The sequence below is a fragment of the Phoenix dactylifera genome, chromosome 15 (assembly GCF_009389715.1).
Source record: "Phoenix dactylifera cultivar Barhee BC4 chromosome 15, palm_55x_up_171113_PBpolish2nd_filt_p, whole genome shotgun sequence".
In the NCBI taxonomy this organism is placed as follows: Eukaryota; Viridiplantae; Streptophyta; class Magnoliopsida; order Arecales; family Arecaceae; genus Phoenix; species Phoenix dactylifera.
In genome coordinates this window covers 7,666,139-7,687,469 of record NC_052406.1, presented here as the reverse complement: position 1 = coordinate 7,687,469, position 21,331 = coordinate 7,666,139, and the positions used below count along the sequence as shown (strand labels likewise).

Sequence of the window (21,331 nt, the reverse complement as noted above, 5' to 3'; positions counted from 1 at the left end):
AAGTCATGATTTAGAAGTCTTGTTGTAAATGAGGTCCTTCACTCAAAAGAAATGACCTATGGCTACTCCATGTCGTAGGCTATTGGCTAACCAAGAAGAAAAGGAGATGATCCAATCCAAGATCTTTGTCGTTAATGCATGGGAGCTAGACATAGACACGAGGCAAAAATTTATACAGGGAGCCACAGCTAAATGAGAAATAGCAGGGACAAGCTAAGGCCTCAGTTTTGAGGGATGACTAATTCATCACCACAGAATGGATGGTCTAGGACCTTAGCAGAGGCCTTATGGCCCAACTCTCTCTAAACACCCACATTTCTAACAGGATTAAATTTAACCTGAGCAACATTTGAAGGACTGCCTATTTTTGGAGTCTCCCCCAGTGGGACAAAATACAGTCAAGGCTCGATCTTTCATCATTTTGATGTTATCTTGATCGCATCTCACTTTATAATTTGACAATCGATCCATTCATATACAATAATAAAAATGCGGCAAGTATGTTTCTTCCTGAAATAACTTTCACATTGGAATTATGAGAAAGTGAAAACGGTGCGCTAGCATGTAGCTACCCAACTAGGGTTACAAATCGTCGGGTCGGGTCGGGTCGGGTCATGAGTGACCCCGACCTAACCTAGTTTCTTGTTCGGGTTCTAATTTTGGACTCAGATCCAATCCAATAGAAGATCGAGTTGGGTTGGATCCACCGCTATAATTTTTGATCCATCGAGTCATTCGGGTCGGGTCGGATCCATGTATAACCCGAACCCAACCCAAAAAATTCGGATCCGGGTCAGGTTTGGTTTGGGTCAACCCATCTTGGCTTTAGAACTCTTTGCACCCCCGCGGGCTGCAACCCGTGAGCTCAAATAATTTTACAGATTCGGATCAGGTTGTATGATTGAAAACCCAAAATTACCCAAATTTCAAATGGGTTGGGTCGAGTCAGGTCATGTATGAATTCAATAAACCTAGATCCGACTCAGAAAATAGAACGGATTCAATTTTAAAACTTAACTCGGCCTCACGAATCCTCCAAAATAGGTCGAGTCGGGTCATGGGTCGGGCCATGGCTTCGTAAATGTGCAATCTTTAGTGCCATGACCTATTATGTTGCCGAGGATGCAGTGTATAGCCACAATAGGGCTTTATAGTCTACAAAGAAAGGTCTTCACCATTATGTTTGGGGCAATTAGATGCCAGACATTTGTGGGTATGCTCTAAATATACAAGCCATTAAATAGAATGGCACGAATGCGATGATTTCTTGCATAATCAGATGTTGGAATTGTTCATGTTTCCTCCCGAAATTAAAAATTTTCAAAATATATGCTGTAAAGTGTAATAGGCAACCATCATTAGTTTCTCTGAGCATATAAAGCAAAGTTTTCCTCAAAAAATAAATCAAAATTTGACGACTTCATAGAAACTAAAATGTTGTTTGCTATTAGCTCTTCCAAACCAATATATCAATATTTGATCATGTTAGATCCCAAAAGAAAGAAATTTCAAATTACTATAAAGCGTTACAAGCAACCACCAAATACATCAAATTTAGAGTTTTAATGACTCAGTGGAGATAAAACTTGGCAACGTCTTGAGGTCAATAAAGCTATGATGAAAATTAGATCTTATGATACTCTCATATGATGTCAAAACAGTGGCATGGAATTCCATTGCAGCCAACTGACAGTGACAAAGAAGAGATCAGTGTCCATATTATCGATCATACGTCGTCATCCTCTCCAATTTCCATGTCCTTGCTCTCAAGTAGTGCTTAATTACCGATGCGAAGAAACTGGAAAGGGATGGAAAGTTAAGTACACAACCACTTTCGGTGTAGTTTGATTGGTTTAGGATAAGATCCTCTTACCTCTAGCAACTCATAATTCCAATCTCTAATCCTCATCATCCACCCTAGAAGGAATCATTGCCTCTCTCCTGCACAAAGTGATGCAGGCCCCCCATGCTGCATCAACAGTACCAATATTCTCCTGGACTCTTACGAGATTTCTCACATTGTTCATGTTTTTATCTTGGCCAGATGATTCTGAAAATTAATGTCCTCGGATTATTCATAAGTTCAAATAATTTAAGGAATCTACAATTTATCTGTGAATTTTTTCTGACTTATATTAAAAACACTCATTGATTACTAAATAAATTATGCTTCCTATTGCTGCTGTTGGTGTATCCATTGTGATTTTCCCCCCTCTCCTATTTACTTTTGTATTATGTTATAATTCGCCTAAAATGACTAGCTGGAAGGTGTTATTTAGATTATTTAGTTTTGTATAAGTATTCAAGATCTTCTCAACGAATAGTCGATATGAGACTAAACACACGCTTGCACAGATTTTTATATATTAGTTGTTTAATAAATATAAATAAATTTATATGTTTACTCTAATTTTTAATGATCCAACTTGTTTCTGAATTTATGGTTGGTACTCCGTATTTTCTGGACTTCTTAACTTAAGCCATAATTTCTGAATTAAACAACTCGAGCAGAACAAAGAGAATCAACTCCTTCAACTCAAAAAAAAAAAAGAAAAAAAAAGGAGAGAAAATCAAACATTGCCTTCATGTTGTTTGCAACAGTAACATGCTTTTTTTTGATTCCTCTCTCTCAGTTCACTGCTTTCAAGTCATCCTTTTGTTTTACCAAGACTCGGGAACAGCAGATCTTGAAGTAAATACAGTATAAGCATGATAGGAATTAAAAGGCAAGTTGAGGCCCCCGGGGCCTGAGAGGGGGGTAGGGGAGGGTACCTCTACCTGGCGCACCATCTGTTGCGGGGTTTTTTGGGCCCACGCAACAGCATAATCCCAACCGAGCCGAGCAGAGAAAGAGACTGCGTCCCTTACGAGGTATTGTCCGCTTTGGGTGCTCCGGCCCGCGCGTCCAGCACTACGGGGGAAGACATTTCCGGCCCGTGCGTCGACGGGGGATGTCCTCATGGTTTTGCCCTTCAAAAGGCACCTCGTGAGGAAAGATCTGTGCCTCCCCATTATAAGGCCAAAACCTTTCCTCACGAGGCACCTTTTGAAGGGCAAAACCGTGAGGGCATCCCCCCGTCAGCGCTGGACGCACGGGCCGGAAATGTCTCCCCCCGTAGCGCTGGACGCGCGGGCCGGAGCGCCCAAAGCGGATAATACCTCGTGAGGGACGCAGTCTCTTTCTCTACTCGGCTCAGTTGGGACTATGCTGTTGCATGGGCCCAAAAAACCCCGCAACACTTATTATGCCTTTAATAAAAAAAAAAAACCTTATTCCATTCTATCTAAAAGCTTAAGGATACTTTTGAAAAAAAAATTACTCCAATTTTTAGCCAATGTTGGACTTTTTCATATTCTATATGGATTTTTTTAATAAAATATAAAATATTATTTCTATGAAAAAACTATTTTTTTATCTCTCATCTTCGAAAACTCCAATTAAATATAAAATATTTTTTTATTTTTTTTTATTGACCACACTTTTTTCTTCTTCAATCTGTGAACAAAATGAGTCCATGATAGATTGAGCAGGCCAACTTAGGGAATCCCACAACATACATTGAATTCAACCCAATTCTCCATTAAAGTTCTGCCCCGTTCTTTTTATCAGCTTCGATCCTGGCAAACTTCGTTGACATACCTTCAATAATATTTATTTTAAAACGTGGAGATTCCTGAAGGCTTGTCTCAGAGATTGGTTTGTATAGCAAAGCGCAGTTCGAAGACCATACAATAATAAGCTGAAGAAACGTAACAAGCAAAGTTGCCGTCTTCAGTTGGGCTACCAACACTCTTGATGGCTCTCTCTGCATAACTCCCAAGTATAACCACATACAACCAAATTTGCTTGTCATGGACTCAAAGCTTTTTATGTCATGTCTTTTTTTCTGATGGAAACTTTTTATGTTATGTCATTTTTCTGATGGAAGCTTTTTATATTATGCCATCTCTCAAGTAAGATAATTAAGGGAGTGCATAACAACAAAAGCATTCAAGCATAAAATTCCAGTTCCTTTCCCTTTAAGGGAAAGGCTTGTGATCACCTGCCAGCGTCCTTATCTAAACCCTCCAATATAGCCTTAGAAACACCACAAGAAATATAAAACAAGGACAGAGCAAAGGGAACTAAAGCCAAATGCCCTAAACAAACCTTGACCAAAGCCAGATGGCCGAGGAAGGAAGAGACAGAAAGCTAAGTAAGCCGAGTTTTTGTTTAGTTTAGCTGACATCACTTGATTACTTTTTCTTATTATAAAGAACTCTTAAGTAATACTTCATGATTCTTGGGCTATGCCAAGTCGTTGTAGGGAAAGAACTATGTGCTTCATCATAGATGAGAGAAAGTGTCAGGATAAGCATCTATCTTCCAAGCTCTTATTAATAAACTTATCATGAGAAGAGATATAATGAGAAAATGGGTCCAGTTACTATGGTTAAGATATCACATGATCCCCCCCAACCCAACACAAAAATCTTAAAGAAATATTTTTCACACCCTGTTATGTACCAAGGATATCAGGAGGGCAGGAAGCAGCAAAGTGAATGATGAATGGCAGCATTACCAACAAAGGGACAAAAGGCAGCATTACCAACACCTACAAAGGAAACAATAGATGGCAATAGCCATGTCAAACTTTTTTTTCCCCCTTTTTTGAGATGATAGCCATGTTAAACTTGATTAGCTTACTAGATATTAATGGAGCCACCATCAAATATGAAATATAGTAATAATAGCAATTAGTTGGGATTAAATAAGAACCAAAAATCAAAGCACCAAACATAGCAGAACAGAAACGTACTGCAGCACAGGAAAATAATTTATACAAACCAACCACACACCCTGGTGTTTCATCACAAGAATCCGAATAAGAAAAAGCTCCATGGCATCATCCCAGAAAATGTTTGGAAAGCAATACCTGCACCCTTTCAACATCATACCGGGGATCCAAGCAAAATACTCTGTCAGATTCTCCCCCACAATCTCAAATCCCGAGACACGAGACCCCAATCACATGGCTTCAGCATTTTAAAGTAAGAACACCAATCAGATCCACCCACAGGACTAACAGCATGGTAAAAAAAAAAAAAATACTGAAATCCAAGAAGTAATAAATAGTCCATAGAGCTCGACTTTTGTATATAGCTATAATAAAAAATAAATACTGATAAGGAGGCGAAAGCCAAAGTTCCTGGCCGATAATTAGGTTGTAATATAACAAATTATAACATCGGCCATCAACAACAGGATCGATGAAAAATTAATTCATTAAGAGGACAAAAGAATGGTTTAGATAAAACCCAGTAATTAACAAAATGGTGTCATAGTAATTAACAATACCCAACAGATTACAAGAATATACTATAACTAAATTACTTAGTTAATTAATTAACAAAGTTGATAAGCACTCAAAATTATGTCTAGATGTTTGAAGTCCTTAACTCTCTTAATACTTAGTGAATGATGCTGAAGAGCCCACCACCCTTGTGTCTTACTAAATGTGTAAAGAATATTCTAACTATCCGTAAAGCTTGATTAGCAAAAGCAGCATTGAGGCGTATTAAATTCACTAAAAACTCGCTAAGATCTCCCTACGTCGCATGTAACCATTCTTGGATTAAAGTACAATACCACCATATCCAAGAAGCAAAAGTAATTTAAAGTCTCTTGCAAAAAGTTTCATTACCAGTTTCCATTGCCTAAAAAAAAGAGAGCATAAAGCTAGTGTTTCAAATCAACATCATTAAGACCAGAAACACCAGATTAACCATGAATAACAACTGGTAAAACTAACAATAACAACATAATTCTCCTCCACTCTCTCAAGAGGAAGAAACATGGCCGTTGCGGCCGCCGCTGTCATGGCCGGCCCCCCCAAGCCCGCCACAATCTCCAGCATCACCGCAGCTACCGCCGCCGTCACCAACTCCTCCTCCGCTGCCGCTTCCACCGCCTGTCTCCCCTCTCCTTGCCAAGCGCAAGAAGGTGTGCTTGTTGTTGTGCATCCACACCTTGAACACACCCCTCCCGACACCGATCTCTCGGCACCATTCCTCCACCAATCCTTTATCCCTCTTCTGCATCCTCCACCCCAATCTCTCCGAGAGCTCGTGCATCCTCTCCTTCTGCTCCGGGCTGAACTTCGTCCGAAACCTCTTCCTCGGCAACGCCGCCGCCGCCGCAGCAGCAGCAGGCGGCCCCACCGCCTGTCCCGGAGAGGGGGTGCCCGGGAGGCCGGAGCTGAGCGCGAGGAGCATGTGGGGAGCGGAGGAGTAGGGCGGGGAAGAGGCGGAGCTACGGCGGCCGTCGGCTTCGCCGTCCTCCTCCTGGTCACGGCCGTTGGCGTCCTCATCATGGCGTCCATCCATCTCGTCTCCGCTCTCCTGGCCGCCGCCGTTGTCAGGGTGGTGGAGAAGGAGAGGCTCCGGTAGGCGACGGTGGAAGTTGCGGTGGCAGCCGCAGGCGGCGCATTTGAGGGAGGTGGGGTCGGCGGGGTTGGCCGCCGGCGAGGGCATGAACTCGCCGCAGCCGTCGAGGGCGTGGCCACCGAGGCTGGCGGCGTGGTTCTTGAGGCATTCCGTATAGAGGAAGTCCGCCGCCGCCGCCGCCGCCGCCGCCGGCAACGGCCGGTAATAGTGGCGGTTCAGAGCACCATTGGAGAAGGAGAAGAGCCTGGGCTTGGCATCCAGAACTAAGATTTTTGGGGAGGGGTCCATTATTTAGAGGACCAGGCAAAGGGCTCCTAGGGTTAGGCTCTTGGGGGTTAGCTTGAAGCTTAGAGAGAATGAGGAGGGATACAAATAGACGAGGGGTGAGGTTCGGAGTTGGGTTGGGTTGGGATGTGAGAGAGAGAGAGAGAGAGAGGGTGACGAGGGTGGGGAAGTACAGGTGTCGAGGCCTCCGAGCCACAGGTTTTAGGCTGAGGATTAATAGTTAAGGTCGTAAGAAACGTGAAATAACATGATCAAATCCCTAGCTTCCCTAAGAAACTCCGGTATTTAAAGGAAACATTATTCCCTACACTGCATACACCATGTGGCGGTGTACGTCACCAATCATAATCGCTAGATTTTATAAACTTCATTCATCGAATACGAATCTTGATACACCGCTACAGCAATAAGTGGCTGTGATTAGTGGCATGCACGAGCCATATGGTACACGTAGAAAAAAAAAATCTGAGTCAGCTAGGTTCTAACCGTACCTTCTCTTTTTGGCGTAGGAGTTGATTTAAGATTGTCGCTACCAAAATGATTCAAAGGTGCCGACTCAAGGACCACAATTGAGTTGGCAATTCAGCAGCACCTTTCGCATGTTAAACAAGCTGCACCACCGCCCTAAGTAAAAAGAATCTCAGTATCACATTCTTACCCAACCAACATCCATTCACCTTTGCTTACAAGAATTGAGTTATGCCCCCAAGATAATTATATTATCACTCTGCTATGTGATTTTGAGGATTAAAGATATTGCTACCTGTGAGGGGTTTGATATACGAAGAACTGAAAATAAAATATGCTACAAAGAATAAAAAGGATAACTGGGAAAATGACACGTAAATAGCTTAAACTTTTTTCTACATTTTTTCAGCAAATGATCTCGGTCACACTGTTTCATTAAAAGGATGACATGGTAAAAATATGAAAGCAGCATGGACGGAGAGACTAAGGCCATATATTTCTTGCAAGGCGCCCTCCCTTTCTCTCCATTTTATCCATAAAAATCGAATGGAACCTAGTGTGTCAGTAATTCTCAAGTTCTGCTTCGACCTTCGCAGTGCCTTAGCACTCCTGTTGGATGATTTAAAGTAAATATATTTTATATTTGTTATTTCAAGATATATTGAATGGATTATGTACTTCTAAGTTCTAAACTATGGATTTCCTGCTTCTATTGATGCAAAAAAGACACAGCTTAAAAGGTCATTTTTTGTAAGGGTTTGATATGGTTAATTCATTTTCCTTGGTCAACAAAATTTAAGATAATCAAATTACCAGGTTATAGTCATATCAGATTATTAGCAAGCCACTCATGCAAATAATTCATGCCAGTCGTAATAAACAGGGTAATGCACAGCACCCTCGTTGGTCAACTGAAACAACTTATTACCATTTCGACGCATCTTTCTGTTGGGACAGTAGGTATAAAAAATAAAATAAATAAAATAGAGATAGAAACTTATAGGCTTTGAGGCGTGTCTAAAGACATTACCTTTAGAATGTCATTTGTCCCCACTCCTAAGAGTTTGCTGATGAATTACAGACAAATACGTTCTCAGGACACAACAAAGCTTAATGAAATAAAGTACTGCAACTAGCAAAAATGAAGAAGTTTCCCAAGAAATCTTTCTAAACAAAAACTCTTCTGATATGTTATTGTTGTTGTAGTATTTGTAGAACGCAGAGAATCTTCTATATATAGAGTTTCAGATTTTTTTTGCAAGAGTCACAACTCTTACCAAATAATTTCAGTTATTTTAACCGTACAAAATAATTATTTTAACTATACAAAATAGTTACCGGCAGATAGATTTAAACTTGAAATTTGCACCGTTTAAACAAATATTGGCCATAAATATTTGAACTTGAACATAGCACATTTTTACAGCACTGTTTCATACATATCTCTTACATTTGGTAAATGTATTTTTACCAAATACATTTTTTTCAAAGCACAACTATTCAACCAAATAGAACCTCGACGCTTTCTAGACGGCCATTTGAGATATTTCAAATGTATACAGTAGAGCATGGTATACGATTCCTTTCAATGTTGCATGAGGGTCGTACGTGACCTCCATCAAAAACTTGGGTAATGGGAGAGTGCCTGTGCCTGTGGTGGGACTCCTACTTTCCTTATTTCAAAGTCACCTCCCTAAATTCCTTATTTCCTCTATCAATATTACATCTTAAAGAATAAAACAACATGTACTCGATATGTTAAAATATATCACAGACATGATGAAATATTGACCCAAGAGGGCCGGGCCCCATTGGTGACAAGTTCTGTGGCAACCTGTTTTAGCTTCGCCTTGAAGTCCCAAAAACCATGACAATGCTCTCAAACAACAGGTATTGTCCTCACCAACCCTTCTTGACTTAATAGGAAGCGCGACCAAAGATCAGACTCACACCAACTTCCCAAGTATAATTAGTGAGATCAATCTGATGGGAGGCAAAATAGATCGTCCTACTCCGACATGGAGTCTTCCAATTCCGGCCGAGTAGACCTCAGAGTTGAGCAGGCTGAAGAGGCTCTCTCGACCGTAGACAACAACGCCCCATCATGAGCCGAGCAGACCTCGATCCCGCCAAGAGCCAGGCCGACCTCGATCAGAGGCCAGGTCGACTTCAGCCCACCAAATGCCGAGCCGACCTCAAGGAGGAGGCCAGGCCGACTTCGGACCCTGCTGAAGACCGAGCCGACCTCGGTCCGAAAACGAGCTGACCTCGACCATGTTAATGTTGATCCCGTCGAAAATCCCGCGGATCCCATACCTAGGCAGCCGAGCGGCCAGATTGTGCCAGAGACTCCCTCAACAGATCTTTCTGGATCCCGGTGTTAAAAGCCGGTCATTATGATAGCCGCCTCGGGGGGCGGGGCATTGATGACTGACTCCCCGCATAGCACCAGGTAACGCCTCGAAGTAAGTGCGCACACGACGCATTTAAGAACTTGCTCGACCACTTCCATTTAGAATAACATGGCGGACCCTAAGAACAGATCTGGAAAGATAGCTCCCGAATTCTCCGCCCGTAGAATGGATTTTCATGCTGTACGCTGCCTCCAATTAATGGCCAGCTGATCACGAATCAACTTGAAATTTTAGGTAACGGCCGAGATCCTCATCCTATAAAAAGGGAGTAGGGAAAGGCCTTCAGTAAGCCATTATAAGCTACGAGAGGCCATCTAAGCCACTAAGAAACCTCTCCAAAAGCCCGACTAACTTAGCCATCGGAGGGCCTTCGCTAAAATCCTCGGCCAAGGCTTTGTCGGGTACTTAGGAGCACAGGAGGTAGCCCTTTTTCTCCATTTCGGCCGGTGTCCTCTCATTTTCTTCCGGCATGGTCACCCTCAAGCCAGATTTCAACCACAACACAATCTTTTATTAGGAGTTCATGATTTGGTATGTTTTTGGAGGATGGACGTTTTCTTTTTCTTCATGTTGTATATTTAAAAAAGAATTGATTATTGAAAAATAAGTTTGAAAGATGAGCTTATTTTAGGAAGAGTTTGCCAGAAGGATCGGTAATGTATATCCTAGGCCAGATGGGCCAACCTGGACTATAGTCGGCGGCCCATCCGGAAACTTGGGAGGAATGGCAGTGGAGATCGGCAATTGTTGAGGCGGTTATAACCGCCTGACAGCCACGATCACCACCACTTCTCCCTCCCCGCTGAGGCTTATAAGAACCCAAGGACTCCTCGGTGAGTCACTGCTTCTCACCCTCTCACTGCCTCTCATTTCCGAGCTGGATCGGGAGCAACAGAGGAGGAGACACCCTCAACTCGTCCCCGCACTGTGTCGCCAGAGCAAACGCAGTAGCTCTCCGAAAAAGCCCCACAGCTCCTTTCCGGAGCTAGGTGAGTATTCTAATCACTCCATCCCTTCCATTTCATATTCCGATCTATCCGGATAAGTGATCAAAACAAAAGAAAAATAAATAAATGAAAAGAAAAAGGAAGAAGAAGAAGAAGAAGAGGAAAGGAAGGGAGATGAGCTTACCGGATGTCCTCGGTCGTGGATCCGGCGCGGTGAGCTCGGCTGTAGCCGTCGACGGTCGAAGGCTCTTACTCCCCTCCTTCGATCGCGGTGAGATCGGCTACAACTCTTCTTTGGCTGCGGTGAGCTCGGCCGTAGCCATAGCGACGGTGGTGGGTTTCTCCTCCCACCGCAGTGGGAATGAAAGAGCCGCCGGCTCTGACTGCAGGCTCCGCTGGCCGTCGGCCGGAGCTGCAGTGGGCCGGAGGCCCCTTCTTCTCAAAGGGGGGTGGTTCCGACCCCCATTTCCACCAAAGAACAGAGAGGGGGCCGGCCACTGCGGGCGCGTCTACGGGTTCGGCCGTGGGCGACTTACTCCCCTCCTTCGATCGCGGTGAGATCGGCTACAACTCTTCTTTGGCTGCGGTGAGCTCGGCCGTAGCCATAGCGACGGTGGTGGGTTTCTCCTCCCACCGCAGTGGGAATGAAAGAGCCGCCGGCTCTGACTGCAGGCTCCGCTGGCCGTCGGCCGGAGCTGCAGTGGGCCGGAGGCCCCTTCTTCTCAAAGGGGGGTGGTTCCGACCCCCATTTCCACCAAAGAACAGAGAGGGGGCCGGCCACTGCGGGCGCGTCTACGGGTTCGGCCGTGGGCGCCGCCAGTCGCAACGGACCTCTTCCGTGAGGGGGAGCCGCCCTCCTCCCTTCTAAAGAGAAGAAGGATGAAGAAGAAAGGGGGATCAGCCGCTACAGACCGAGCCGCGAGCGATGCTGGTCGGCCGCCGGCACCCCCGACCTCGGACTCGTCTCCCTTCCGAGCGCCCCTTCCAAGCTTGCCTCCTTGCTTCATGGGAGAAGAGGAGAAGAGGAGGAGATCGGGAAGGGAAGAAGGATGAAGGAGAAGAAGGTTCGTTTACTGGATAACTTTCCAATTTGTATGTTAGGGAGTAGATCAAAGTTTCGCTATATGGAGTAAGAACTCAGCGGGACCCTCCTTTGTTTGATTAGAGCAGTAACTTGAATCTTCCTCGATAGGTACATAGAACGGGAAGAGAGGAGAAGGAAGAAAAGAAAAAGAAGAAAAGAAGGAAAAGAAAGAAAGAAAGAAAGAAAAATAAAATAAAAATTACTGTGGGCTGAATTGGGCCGATTCCGGTGGTGGGCTTCAAATGAATCGGGCTTTAAAAGCCCGAGGCCGGACTGGGCCCTGGTCTGAGCCCAATATTCTTAAATCCAGAATTAACTAAGCCAGAAGCTGAATCAAATCTGAATCAGAGGTTGAATCAGGTCTGAACCAAAAGCTGACCCAGACCTGAACCAGAAATTGAGTCAGATCTGAACCAGTATGCAATTGATCCAGACCTGAACCAGAAATTGAATTAGGCTATGGACCCGAAAATGAAATTGAGTCCTATGGATGGGCTGTAAATGACTTTAAGATTATGAATAAATAGAAATTAAATGTGCAAGTGACATGTAATTTAATGATCTTGCTAGGTATTGGAGAATTGGCATTTGGTGAGCAAATTAAGGTAAGTAACCTGTCTTAATCTTATTATGGATCATGTATTACGTTTTATAAGATGAAAAAATATTATTTATGCAATTGGAAATGTGTATATGAATTATGGAAAAAGTAACCCTGATATAATCTTATGTTTTATCAAATACTTGGGACTACTCGATTATGAAATTGTATGTGATTATTTATGTTTTCACAAAATTAGAATCAAGCATGTGTTAGCAAATGATTACTTGATTTTGGATCATGATTATTATTATATTATATACACATGATTATGATGATGCACAGAAAAATAAAGTTTTCAGCATGATCATGAGTTTTATTTAGCGTGATGCCATTATTCACTTTGCAATGTATCTATGAGAAAAGATTTATAAAAAGCATGATATGTTTTAAGAACTCTCAGATCGCTATGCACGACCCCCGCCAGTGGGTAACAGTAACTAGGCATATGACCCCCGCCAGTGGGTAAAAGTAATTAACTTGGCTTTACGACTCCCGCCAGTGGGTAATAGTAACTGGAAGAAGACCCTGCCAACGGGGAACAATAGTTGGCAAAGATTATGGCCCTCGCCAGCAGGTTACAGTAGCTCGGCATACGGCCCTCGCCAGCGGGTTATAGTAGCTTGGCTTAGACTCTGCCAATGGAGAATAATAGTTGGTAAAGATTATGGCCCTGTCATGGATAATAATAGTGACCATAGCTGCACATTATTTGAGAGCATGAATTTCAAAGCAAGAATTATGACAAGCACAAATTTCAAAGCATGAATAATGACAGGTACGGATTTCAAAGCATGAATTATGATAAGTACGGATTTCAAAGCATGAATTATGGGATAATGGCAAAAGTTTTATGATGCATAACCATGTTTATGAAGTTGCATAAATGGACATGCATACTTTTTATGACTGATTTGTTTATGTGAAATATTTACTTTGTTACAACTGTTAGTTTCTTAAAATAATGCACTGGCATGCAAAACATTATACTTGATCTGATAAGATTATGCATGGTTACTTACTGAGCTGTTATAGCTCATACCCATTCATTTATGTTCTCACAGATAAATATAATTGCTAGGAGCAAGGAGCGTGACATGCTTCAGGATTATGGGAAAAGTAGAATATTAAATGCTGATATTTTTAGAAGCTCTGTATCAATCCTTAACGATGAAACATTTGATTACAATCATGAAAGAAATTGTTCATAATTAATTTGAAGTTTTAAAGTGGCTGCGTGTTATTGCAGGCAAAAATTTGCAATAGCACGGCCGTGTCATGAACCGAATTCGGGGCATGAGAGGTAAGCTCTGATACTATATTAGAATATGATATATATATATATAGAAATCCAAGTATTTAAATGGATAGAGCTAAGATTATATAAGCACCGTAAAAGTTCCTATCCCTCAACGGGTAGGGTCTTGTTCTCTGTAGAAGTGTAGGGTTTTGCTCCTTTTTCTTCTAAGTTAAATTTGGTAATATGTGCTAGTTGCAATCACGTCATGTTTGGGGCAGTAGAAGTGATTCGCCAGTGATTTAAAACCCTTCTTTTTATTAGTTCTATCCAACAATTATATCTCAATAGAGTGCTCCTTGTTGATGTCTCAATTAGACCCAATGATTCCTCTTCTATGTTGTGTCTGTCCATCTTACGCTTGGTTTCCTCTTGTTTTACACATTCTAAGGTCCAGTAATAATTACCTGAAGCCCGAATCAGTTCTTATGAGTACTTGCTAATAAGACATCTTCAGGGATAACAACACTCATCATCTTGACTCATTGCCTCCACGGGCAGTAACTCAGACTCTGTGTTCAACGACATTCCAATTCTAAAAGCATATAATGGTCCTTAAATGATCCGATCGGAGAAAAAAAAAATTTCATTCAACCCGCTCAACTTGAATCTCTCAAAAGAAAACTATAAAAAAATGGAAGAACTCAAAAGTAGAGCTTTAAGTCCCATTTTTCTTCATTAATCCTCTACCTCTTAAACTGAGGTACATATCCCCTATTTATAATGATAGTGAGGTTCTCCTTTTCATAATTTGGGTTGGATTACTCTCCTAGTTCGAATATGATTACATATCCTAAAACAAATATGATTAATAAAAATATTCTATAAAAAGCTAAAATTTAGAAATATTCTAGAAAAACTGAAATTTTTGAGGAGATAAATTTCAACTTCTACATCAACTTTGCCTTCAGTCGCTCTGCCTGATTTTTCTTGGATAGAGAGCTACACTCGGTCAAAGTTTTACCCAAAAAGAAAACTTTCGGTTTGACCAGACCGTTTTGGGGCCTAAACGATGGAATAATTATAGTGGCCAAAGTGTTCTACATTGAGTCTGATGATATTTCTGAATACTTATAATGGTCAAAATATTTCATATCGAATTAGGTGATCCTCCTGAATACTCGTAGTGGCCAAAGTGGTCTACATCGAGTCTGATGATCCTCCTACATTATTGAAGAAGCAAGAAAATGATGCAACTTGAAGCAAACTTTGCTTAAGGCAAAATTTGTCATACTATTCGATACCGATGCATGCCGACCCATATTGTACCATATCGATACCGAACCTATATATAGTATATAAAGATGTATCAATACTGTAATAGGATGGTACTAGTATGATGCCGGGTACCAAGACCGGCAAATTTTAGCTTGAGGTTTACAAGGCTTCAGGCTTCCTCTTGAGTTTCATTTTGGATAGTTGTGACGGTAGGGGAAAAGGGATAGATATGGCCGGATGTTCGTTAGCAGAGTCATATTCCGACCTACCCAGGTGGCTTAAGTTTGCAACACGGTGCGGAGTACCAGCTTAGATCTTCTCTCTTCGAATGCGCGGGGTGTAATCCTCGGCCTTGCACAGCAGTTAGTGATGAATTCATTTCATGCAGATGCGATCTTTGTGCCATTCATCGTTAAGCAACAACCGGCGTTCTAAGCTTCATGGGAAGGAAAAATATAGTCGAAATGAGCTCTCGCAGGACGAATTGGTGGACTGCTTCATGAGCTGGAGGAGTGGAGAAGAGGGGGTGGAAAGGATCATCTTATTGTAGGCTGTAGCCCATCATCCAAACAGCATGTTGGACTCGAAGGAAGCTTGGGTCAGCCATGTTTCTACTCGCAGATTCTGGGAGATACCCGGTTGAGACTGCTGATCTCAAGAAGGATGCTATTGCTCTTTCCACTGCTCTGTACTGCTTTCATGGTTCAGTACCATCTGAAGACCACCCTACATTGGCCTATTTCCAGGGAGCAATCTATGGGAAGGATGGAAGATGGTTTCTAAATAGTCTACATTCTGTTCTGTTAATTTTCAGCGGCTGTTTTGAACTCTTCCACTGCTCTGTATTGGTGTTAATTAGGCACAACCAATTGTGAGCTTTATTGATTGATATACAATCAGAGTAATATAACATTACCGATCGAAATGATAAATTGGGTTTGCTAGGCAAGTCCATTCTAACCACAACATTACTGTGATGTTCTCATTTTCTTCATGGTTATCATATATGGTTCGTTACTAGACCTTGTTTATTTCATTCCATTGCCCATCAATCAAATAATGAAAGTTGATGACTTCTAGAAGATGGAGAAATATGTGCATTTTGCCTTCAGAAGTGTGAGGGGAAATGGAATCAGACATGCAGGTTGGAGATGGCTTCATCGAAATTTCTGCTTTAATATATCAGAGACCCAACCCTTCGTCGAATCGCCTCTTTGATGCCATTGTGATTCACTGTGTTCCCATGGTAATCAGTGATGACATTGAGCTGCCTTTTGAGGATGTCCTGGACTACTCAAGAGTTTGTGTGTCTTTGTAGGGGCTCCAGATGCAGTCAAGAAATGTTTTCTGTTGAATCTACATAGGGGAGCCTGAGACAAATGGACTAAAATGTGGAAAAGATCAATACAAATTGTGCATCATTTCGCATAACGGTACCCGTCGAAGCTGGGGATGCTGTTCGGATGATCTGAGAGGCAGTTGCTTGCAAATTCTCTCATCTGTTCATTTGACACTTCACAAGGAGAACCGATTCCATCTCACAAAGTTAGGCAAGTAGGATGAAAGTACTGAAGTCCTATACCTCAACCTAAGGATTAGTCTTTTAGAAGTAAAATATAGTGATTAATTAGAACACTTTTTACTCCACAACTTTGTTTAGCTTATTCAATGAAGACCTGTAAGAGCTTGCTGATAGTTTACATGATTTTATGATATAAATTTCAATATATACCAAGTTGATTCTTTTCTTTTGCCTTTTGGTGAAAATGTACCTTGGATGATCGAAATAGGACAGTAGTAAATGCTTGAAGAATTTTTTGTAGATGTTACCAAGAAAAAACGATAACTACAGATGAGCAAAAAAAAAAAAAAAAAATCTTCAGGCACATTTAATACATAAAGCAAATAAGCATTGATGTAATAACTGCAGATGAGCAAAAAAATAAATCATCATGCTATCAAAGTGTTTCAAAGCCAACTCTGAAATTGATCGACAGCCAGTCTTAGCATTTAATGTCCAAAGAAAACCAGAGAAGAGGCATGGAAAGATTTCCAGAATTTACTATGATTTGCAAAAGTAGAGCTGTAAATGATTGACATACTAGAAGTCTTTCTCCATGTTTGTTTCTAAAGAAAAATAAACTGCTGGATGAGTAAAATACTGCATCGTCGCACATAAACTTCTTCGGTAATTTGCTCGGACTGGCTTACCGTGATCGTCGAGCATCCTTTGCTTTAATAGCTCTGTACAAATCATCTCTATAGCAGGACTCTTGAATTATTAAACAAGATAGGGAAGACCGACCAACCCAAATGAGTAAAGAAAACGAACTTCGAAAGCAATAAAACCTTGCAGTTTCTTCACATCGGAGATACTTCCAAGCTGTCGTTGCTTTGGCCATGGAACTCCTTCCTTTTCGGCTCTGCTCTCTGACTAAAACGAGCTCAAAGCATCAGCATCTATTATGGATGGGGTCAGATCCTCTTCGGACCCCTCTTTTGCTGGTTTGATTAGGATCGAATGGGAAAGGCGAAGCTGCCGATTTCTTCTTGGCGTCAAGGCTGACAACATCAATGCTGGCAAGTATCCGTGACTTCTTTCCTGCTATCCCGCGTTCTTCACTCCACCTGAGGAAAAGATCTAAGTTTCTCATACCATAGACCTTCTCTACTTGGCAAGCTAAGAAACCAATGCAAACAAGGAAGATAAGAAGCTTTGGAGTGTGAAAGCCCATCGCTCCACCACTTAGCCACAGAGAAGAAGTATTTCTTCTTAGACTTCGAAAAATATACACCACTCCGAGACTCTGATCCTTGTCTTGGTATGCTCCATTCCTGTAGATATAGCCCTAGTGTTTGCCACCTAATGGATTCTTAGTCTAAAAGCATAAAGCTTAGTGACGCAAAAACACCTAGAGAATTTAGATTCACTTCAATCATATGCCTGCAAGCCAATCAAAATTTAAGGCTGTTTAAGAAGGTTCCGACAGGTATGAATAAAGAGATTGGAACACAATCCTTGGGAAGCTGTTTAAGAAGGTTCCGACAGGTATGAATAAAGATATTGGAACACAATCCTTGGGAAGCTAAGTATCTTTCCACTGGTTCCATTGTCTCCCTTCCTCCCCTCTTCTCCCTCTCTAAGCAAAGCATTAAAAAGAGATGTGGGGAGTAGGACCCCCAGCAAACGAAATGCTTGCTTTATGCCCCTCCCTGTGATTTTCCTATGCTTTAGAAAATTCCTCCTCGAACCAAGAAGCACTCCCATCCATGCAGCAAAAAACAAAGGTACCTAGTTACTTTGAGCCAAATGAGTTTCTTTGTGCTTTTCTTTGCTACCCTTGCAACCAGACCTACCTCTTTCCCCTTGGATTTGTTGGGCCCCTGGCCCCCATTCAAAGTTTCAAAGAGAACCGCAGCAAGCTTTCCTGTAATTTTTCCATGTAATTCCCTTGTTCTTTAATTTTCTCCTTTCTCTATGCAAATCAGATTCCCCTTTAACTGTTCTTTCGTATTTATTTTTGTCACAGTTTAATTGCATGCAGCCTGAAGGATTCCTAAAGCACGAGTTCTCTCACTTTATCAAAAAATGAAGGAGCTTGCGGATTAGCTGAGATGGTGGAATGGTCATGGTCCAAGCCAAGGAAGCCCAACAACTCAGAGTGGTGGGATTTCCAACTTTGTACTAAAGCAAAAGATGGCTGTTGCTGCTTTCCATGGCTTGTTCTGTGCCACGACTAAACCTCATCTGGGAGGGGTTTGCTTCTACTGTAGAAAATACTTGGCGTAGAGCATGCAAAAAACTATACAGTACTTGTATTTGCCCATTAAAAACTTATTGTCTCAATGAAAACTTAGGCATAAGGTGATGGTGTACGGCTACATTCCCTTTTGTGAGTTCTGGTACTTCGACATTTATACTCCACTTCTGTTAAGGTTCCAAGAGAAGCCCACAAGGCTGTGATCATTGTTGGAGGAGGGATTTAGTAAAAGAAAGATACGAGTGTAAGCAAGAAAGATAAAAACAAAAGAACCATGAAGGAATTTTCATGATTCGGCCTTCTCTATGCAGTAATTCTTTTTAAAGGATGAGGCATTTTTATAGTACTTCTCCAAAGCCATGTCCCCTGCTCTGCTTTGGACCAGGCTAGCAGATAACTTGAGGGGCCCCACTTCAATATTTTTGAATCAAAACCCAAAGGAAAAGGAAGCGATCGACTGAAGTTAATTTGATGTCAGCTAAAACAATCTATAGGTAGGTGTTCGAAACTTCGGTAACAGAATCAGGTCCATACTCACAGAGGAAGCTGGCATTTATATATGACCATGATTACGTGGTTTTGAATTTAAAAGCTCGTAAAGATCTGCAATGGAACAACGTGTTATGAGGTGTAAAAAATTTATCCTCTAAATTTCTAATTACTTTCAATAAATCAACCCTCACCAGAAAATATTTTATATATGAAATACCACCATTCGTAAACTATGGAGGTAACCCGTAACAGCGATATTAATTTTGATTCATGGAGCTGTGAAATTTGCCAAGATTACATTGAGCCACCTCTCCCTTTTCGCCCAATTTGATCCATCTGCTAAGACGCATATAAGCATATACTGGCGAAGCATGTAGGCCGATATTTTGTTAATCACTTAAGTATTGCCAGCAGATTTACTTCTCAATAACATCTAGCATTTCCTTTTAACTAATAGGGACCCTTTAAAGTAAATAAAAACTAATTAGGGATACAACAACAAAAGTTTCTATATTTTTTTGGAAACAATCTCAGAGCAACGTCTAAATCAAGCGAGCTGGGCGATGCTACGATGATCACATTTCTTTGTCAGGAAAGTGTTGCAGGTTTAATTTTTGGTTTGTGCATCTCCAAGTATCCATACTTTGTGAATTTTCTTGGATGGATCATCCGTCCAATACTTCTAATTTGTTAATTTTCTCTGCTAATGTTGTTACTGTTATTAGTTATTACCACCACCACTATCATCATCATATGAATGCTTGGTGTTCGACTCCATTCCAAAGTTCAACTTTAATTTTTAATCATCTTTTCAATTTATATCTCCTAAAATATCTCCACTCTGCTTTTTTTTTTATTATTTTCTAACCGCTTCTTTTTTTTAAAAAGTCTAAGAGTCCAAGTCCGACTCTCTTTTCCGAGCATGACCCCCACCCCACTTCTGCTTCTCCCTTAGGCCCAATCAAAAATCAGGCAAAAACATGAAAATTTTCTCAACCATTTGTTCCTCTCCTTTCCCTCTCACTCAATCTCCGCACATGCTAGATATATACAGCGCCGATGCAAACTAAAATATCTTCCAAATTATATTAATATCCCAAAATGGACGATAGCTAGATCATAGAACTTGCACCAATGGCACGCATCTTAGTTCAAATAACATCCAATGCTATAAGAGAGACAACCTGCTACGCCCATAAAAATCTCAAATATCAAAAAGCTGCACACACATCCTAATAATTTGGATTAGTTGTCCAAAATAAGACTTTAGTTTCTCTTAATTGACGATAATTGTTAGTTTGAAATAGACACTTCTCGCTCATTTTCAGCAAGATAAAAACAACAGTGGTGGTAATAAATTGAAAACATAAGTAGATGTGAAGTCATATTTTCCGAAAGTGAACGCTAGTGCATTATGTAAATACTATATTTAGTTCCACATTATTTATTCGCTAAGTAGATCTTAAGTACTTATACAAAATCAATGAATTCAAATAATACCTTCTAGAGATCCTAGGTTGTGTAAATACGACTATATAATGTATCTCAAAACAATATTTGGAAAAGAAAAAGCTATTGCACTATCGCAAATTTTAACACTACATAGGAATGGCTGAGAAAGAAAAAAATATCTTTTGTTAAATAAAATTTTGGAAGGAAACTTTTGTACAAAGCCATTTAACCACCTAGGATGTTTTGATAGACCGATGTTTCTCCTTCCACCGCCGACGACACCACCCTGCCCCCTCTCCCAATACCATCGCAACATCCAGCCGTGAAATTATTCCCACGTTAAGGAGGAGAAAAATTGCTCCGCGTCAGTTGTCACCAATTTGTGGCAAAGCACCGCGTTATCCTGTTCCGCGTCCCCTACCCCTGTTCTGCTGGAATCCACAAAAAGACCACCAATTGGACGGCCGAAGGAGACCCCATCATCTGATTTATTGCTTGCTCGCTATTCCCACAAGTCCGTATAAATTATCCGTGGAGACTTGAGAGGCGCGTTGTTTTGGAAAGAAGAAAGAGAACTCGGCAAACGAGAGTCCGATAATGAGGGACCGGCTCCTTCCTGTATCCACTCTCCCCTTTCTCTCGCTTAGTTTGAGGACCGGTTCCCACCGTTGATGGAGTAGAAGAGAGGCATAGCCAGAACTAGCGGGATCTGATATGTATTTATTTTCTAATATAGTTCACTAAATATATAAAAATTATTTTCTCAGACATTATATACCTAAATACCGGCTTTCTAAAAAAATATTTCAGTGAAAAAAAATCTTTTCACGAACCAAACAGATTGGATTGTTACAGCGAATCTTCCGCTGTGGCCATGTGGGTTATA

The 21,331-nt window shown here is 41.4% G+C and overlaps 1 protein-coding gene across 1 annotated transcript; it reads right to left on the bottom strand.

Moving 5' to 3' along the window:
* Window positions 1-5,651: 5,651 nt before the first annotated feature.
* Window positions 5,652-6,878, bottom strand: LOC103716411 (zinc-finger homeodomain protein 9-like). Its single transcript, XM_008804394.4, has one exon. The coding sequence runs from the start codon at window positions 6,712-6,714 to the stop codon at window positions 5,821-5,823; it is 894 nt and encodes a 297-aa protein (XP_008802616.2). The 5' UTR covers window positions 6,715-6,878; the 3' UTR covers window positions 5,652-5,820.
* Between the last annotated feature and the right edge of the window lie 14,453 nt (window positions 6,879-21,331).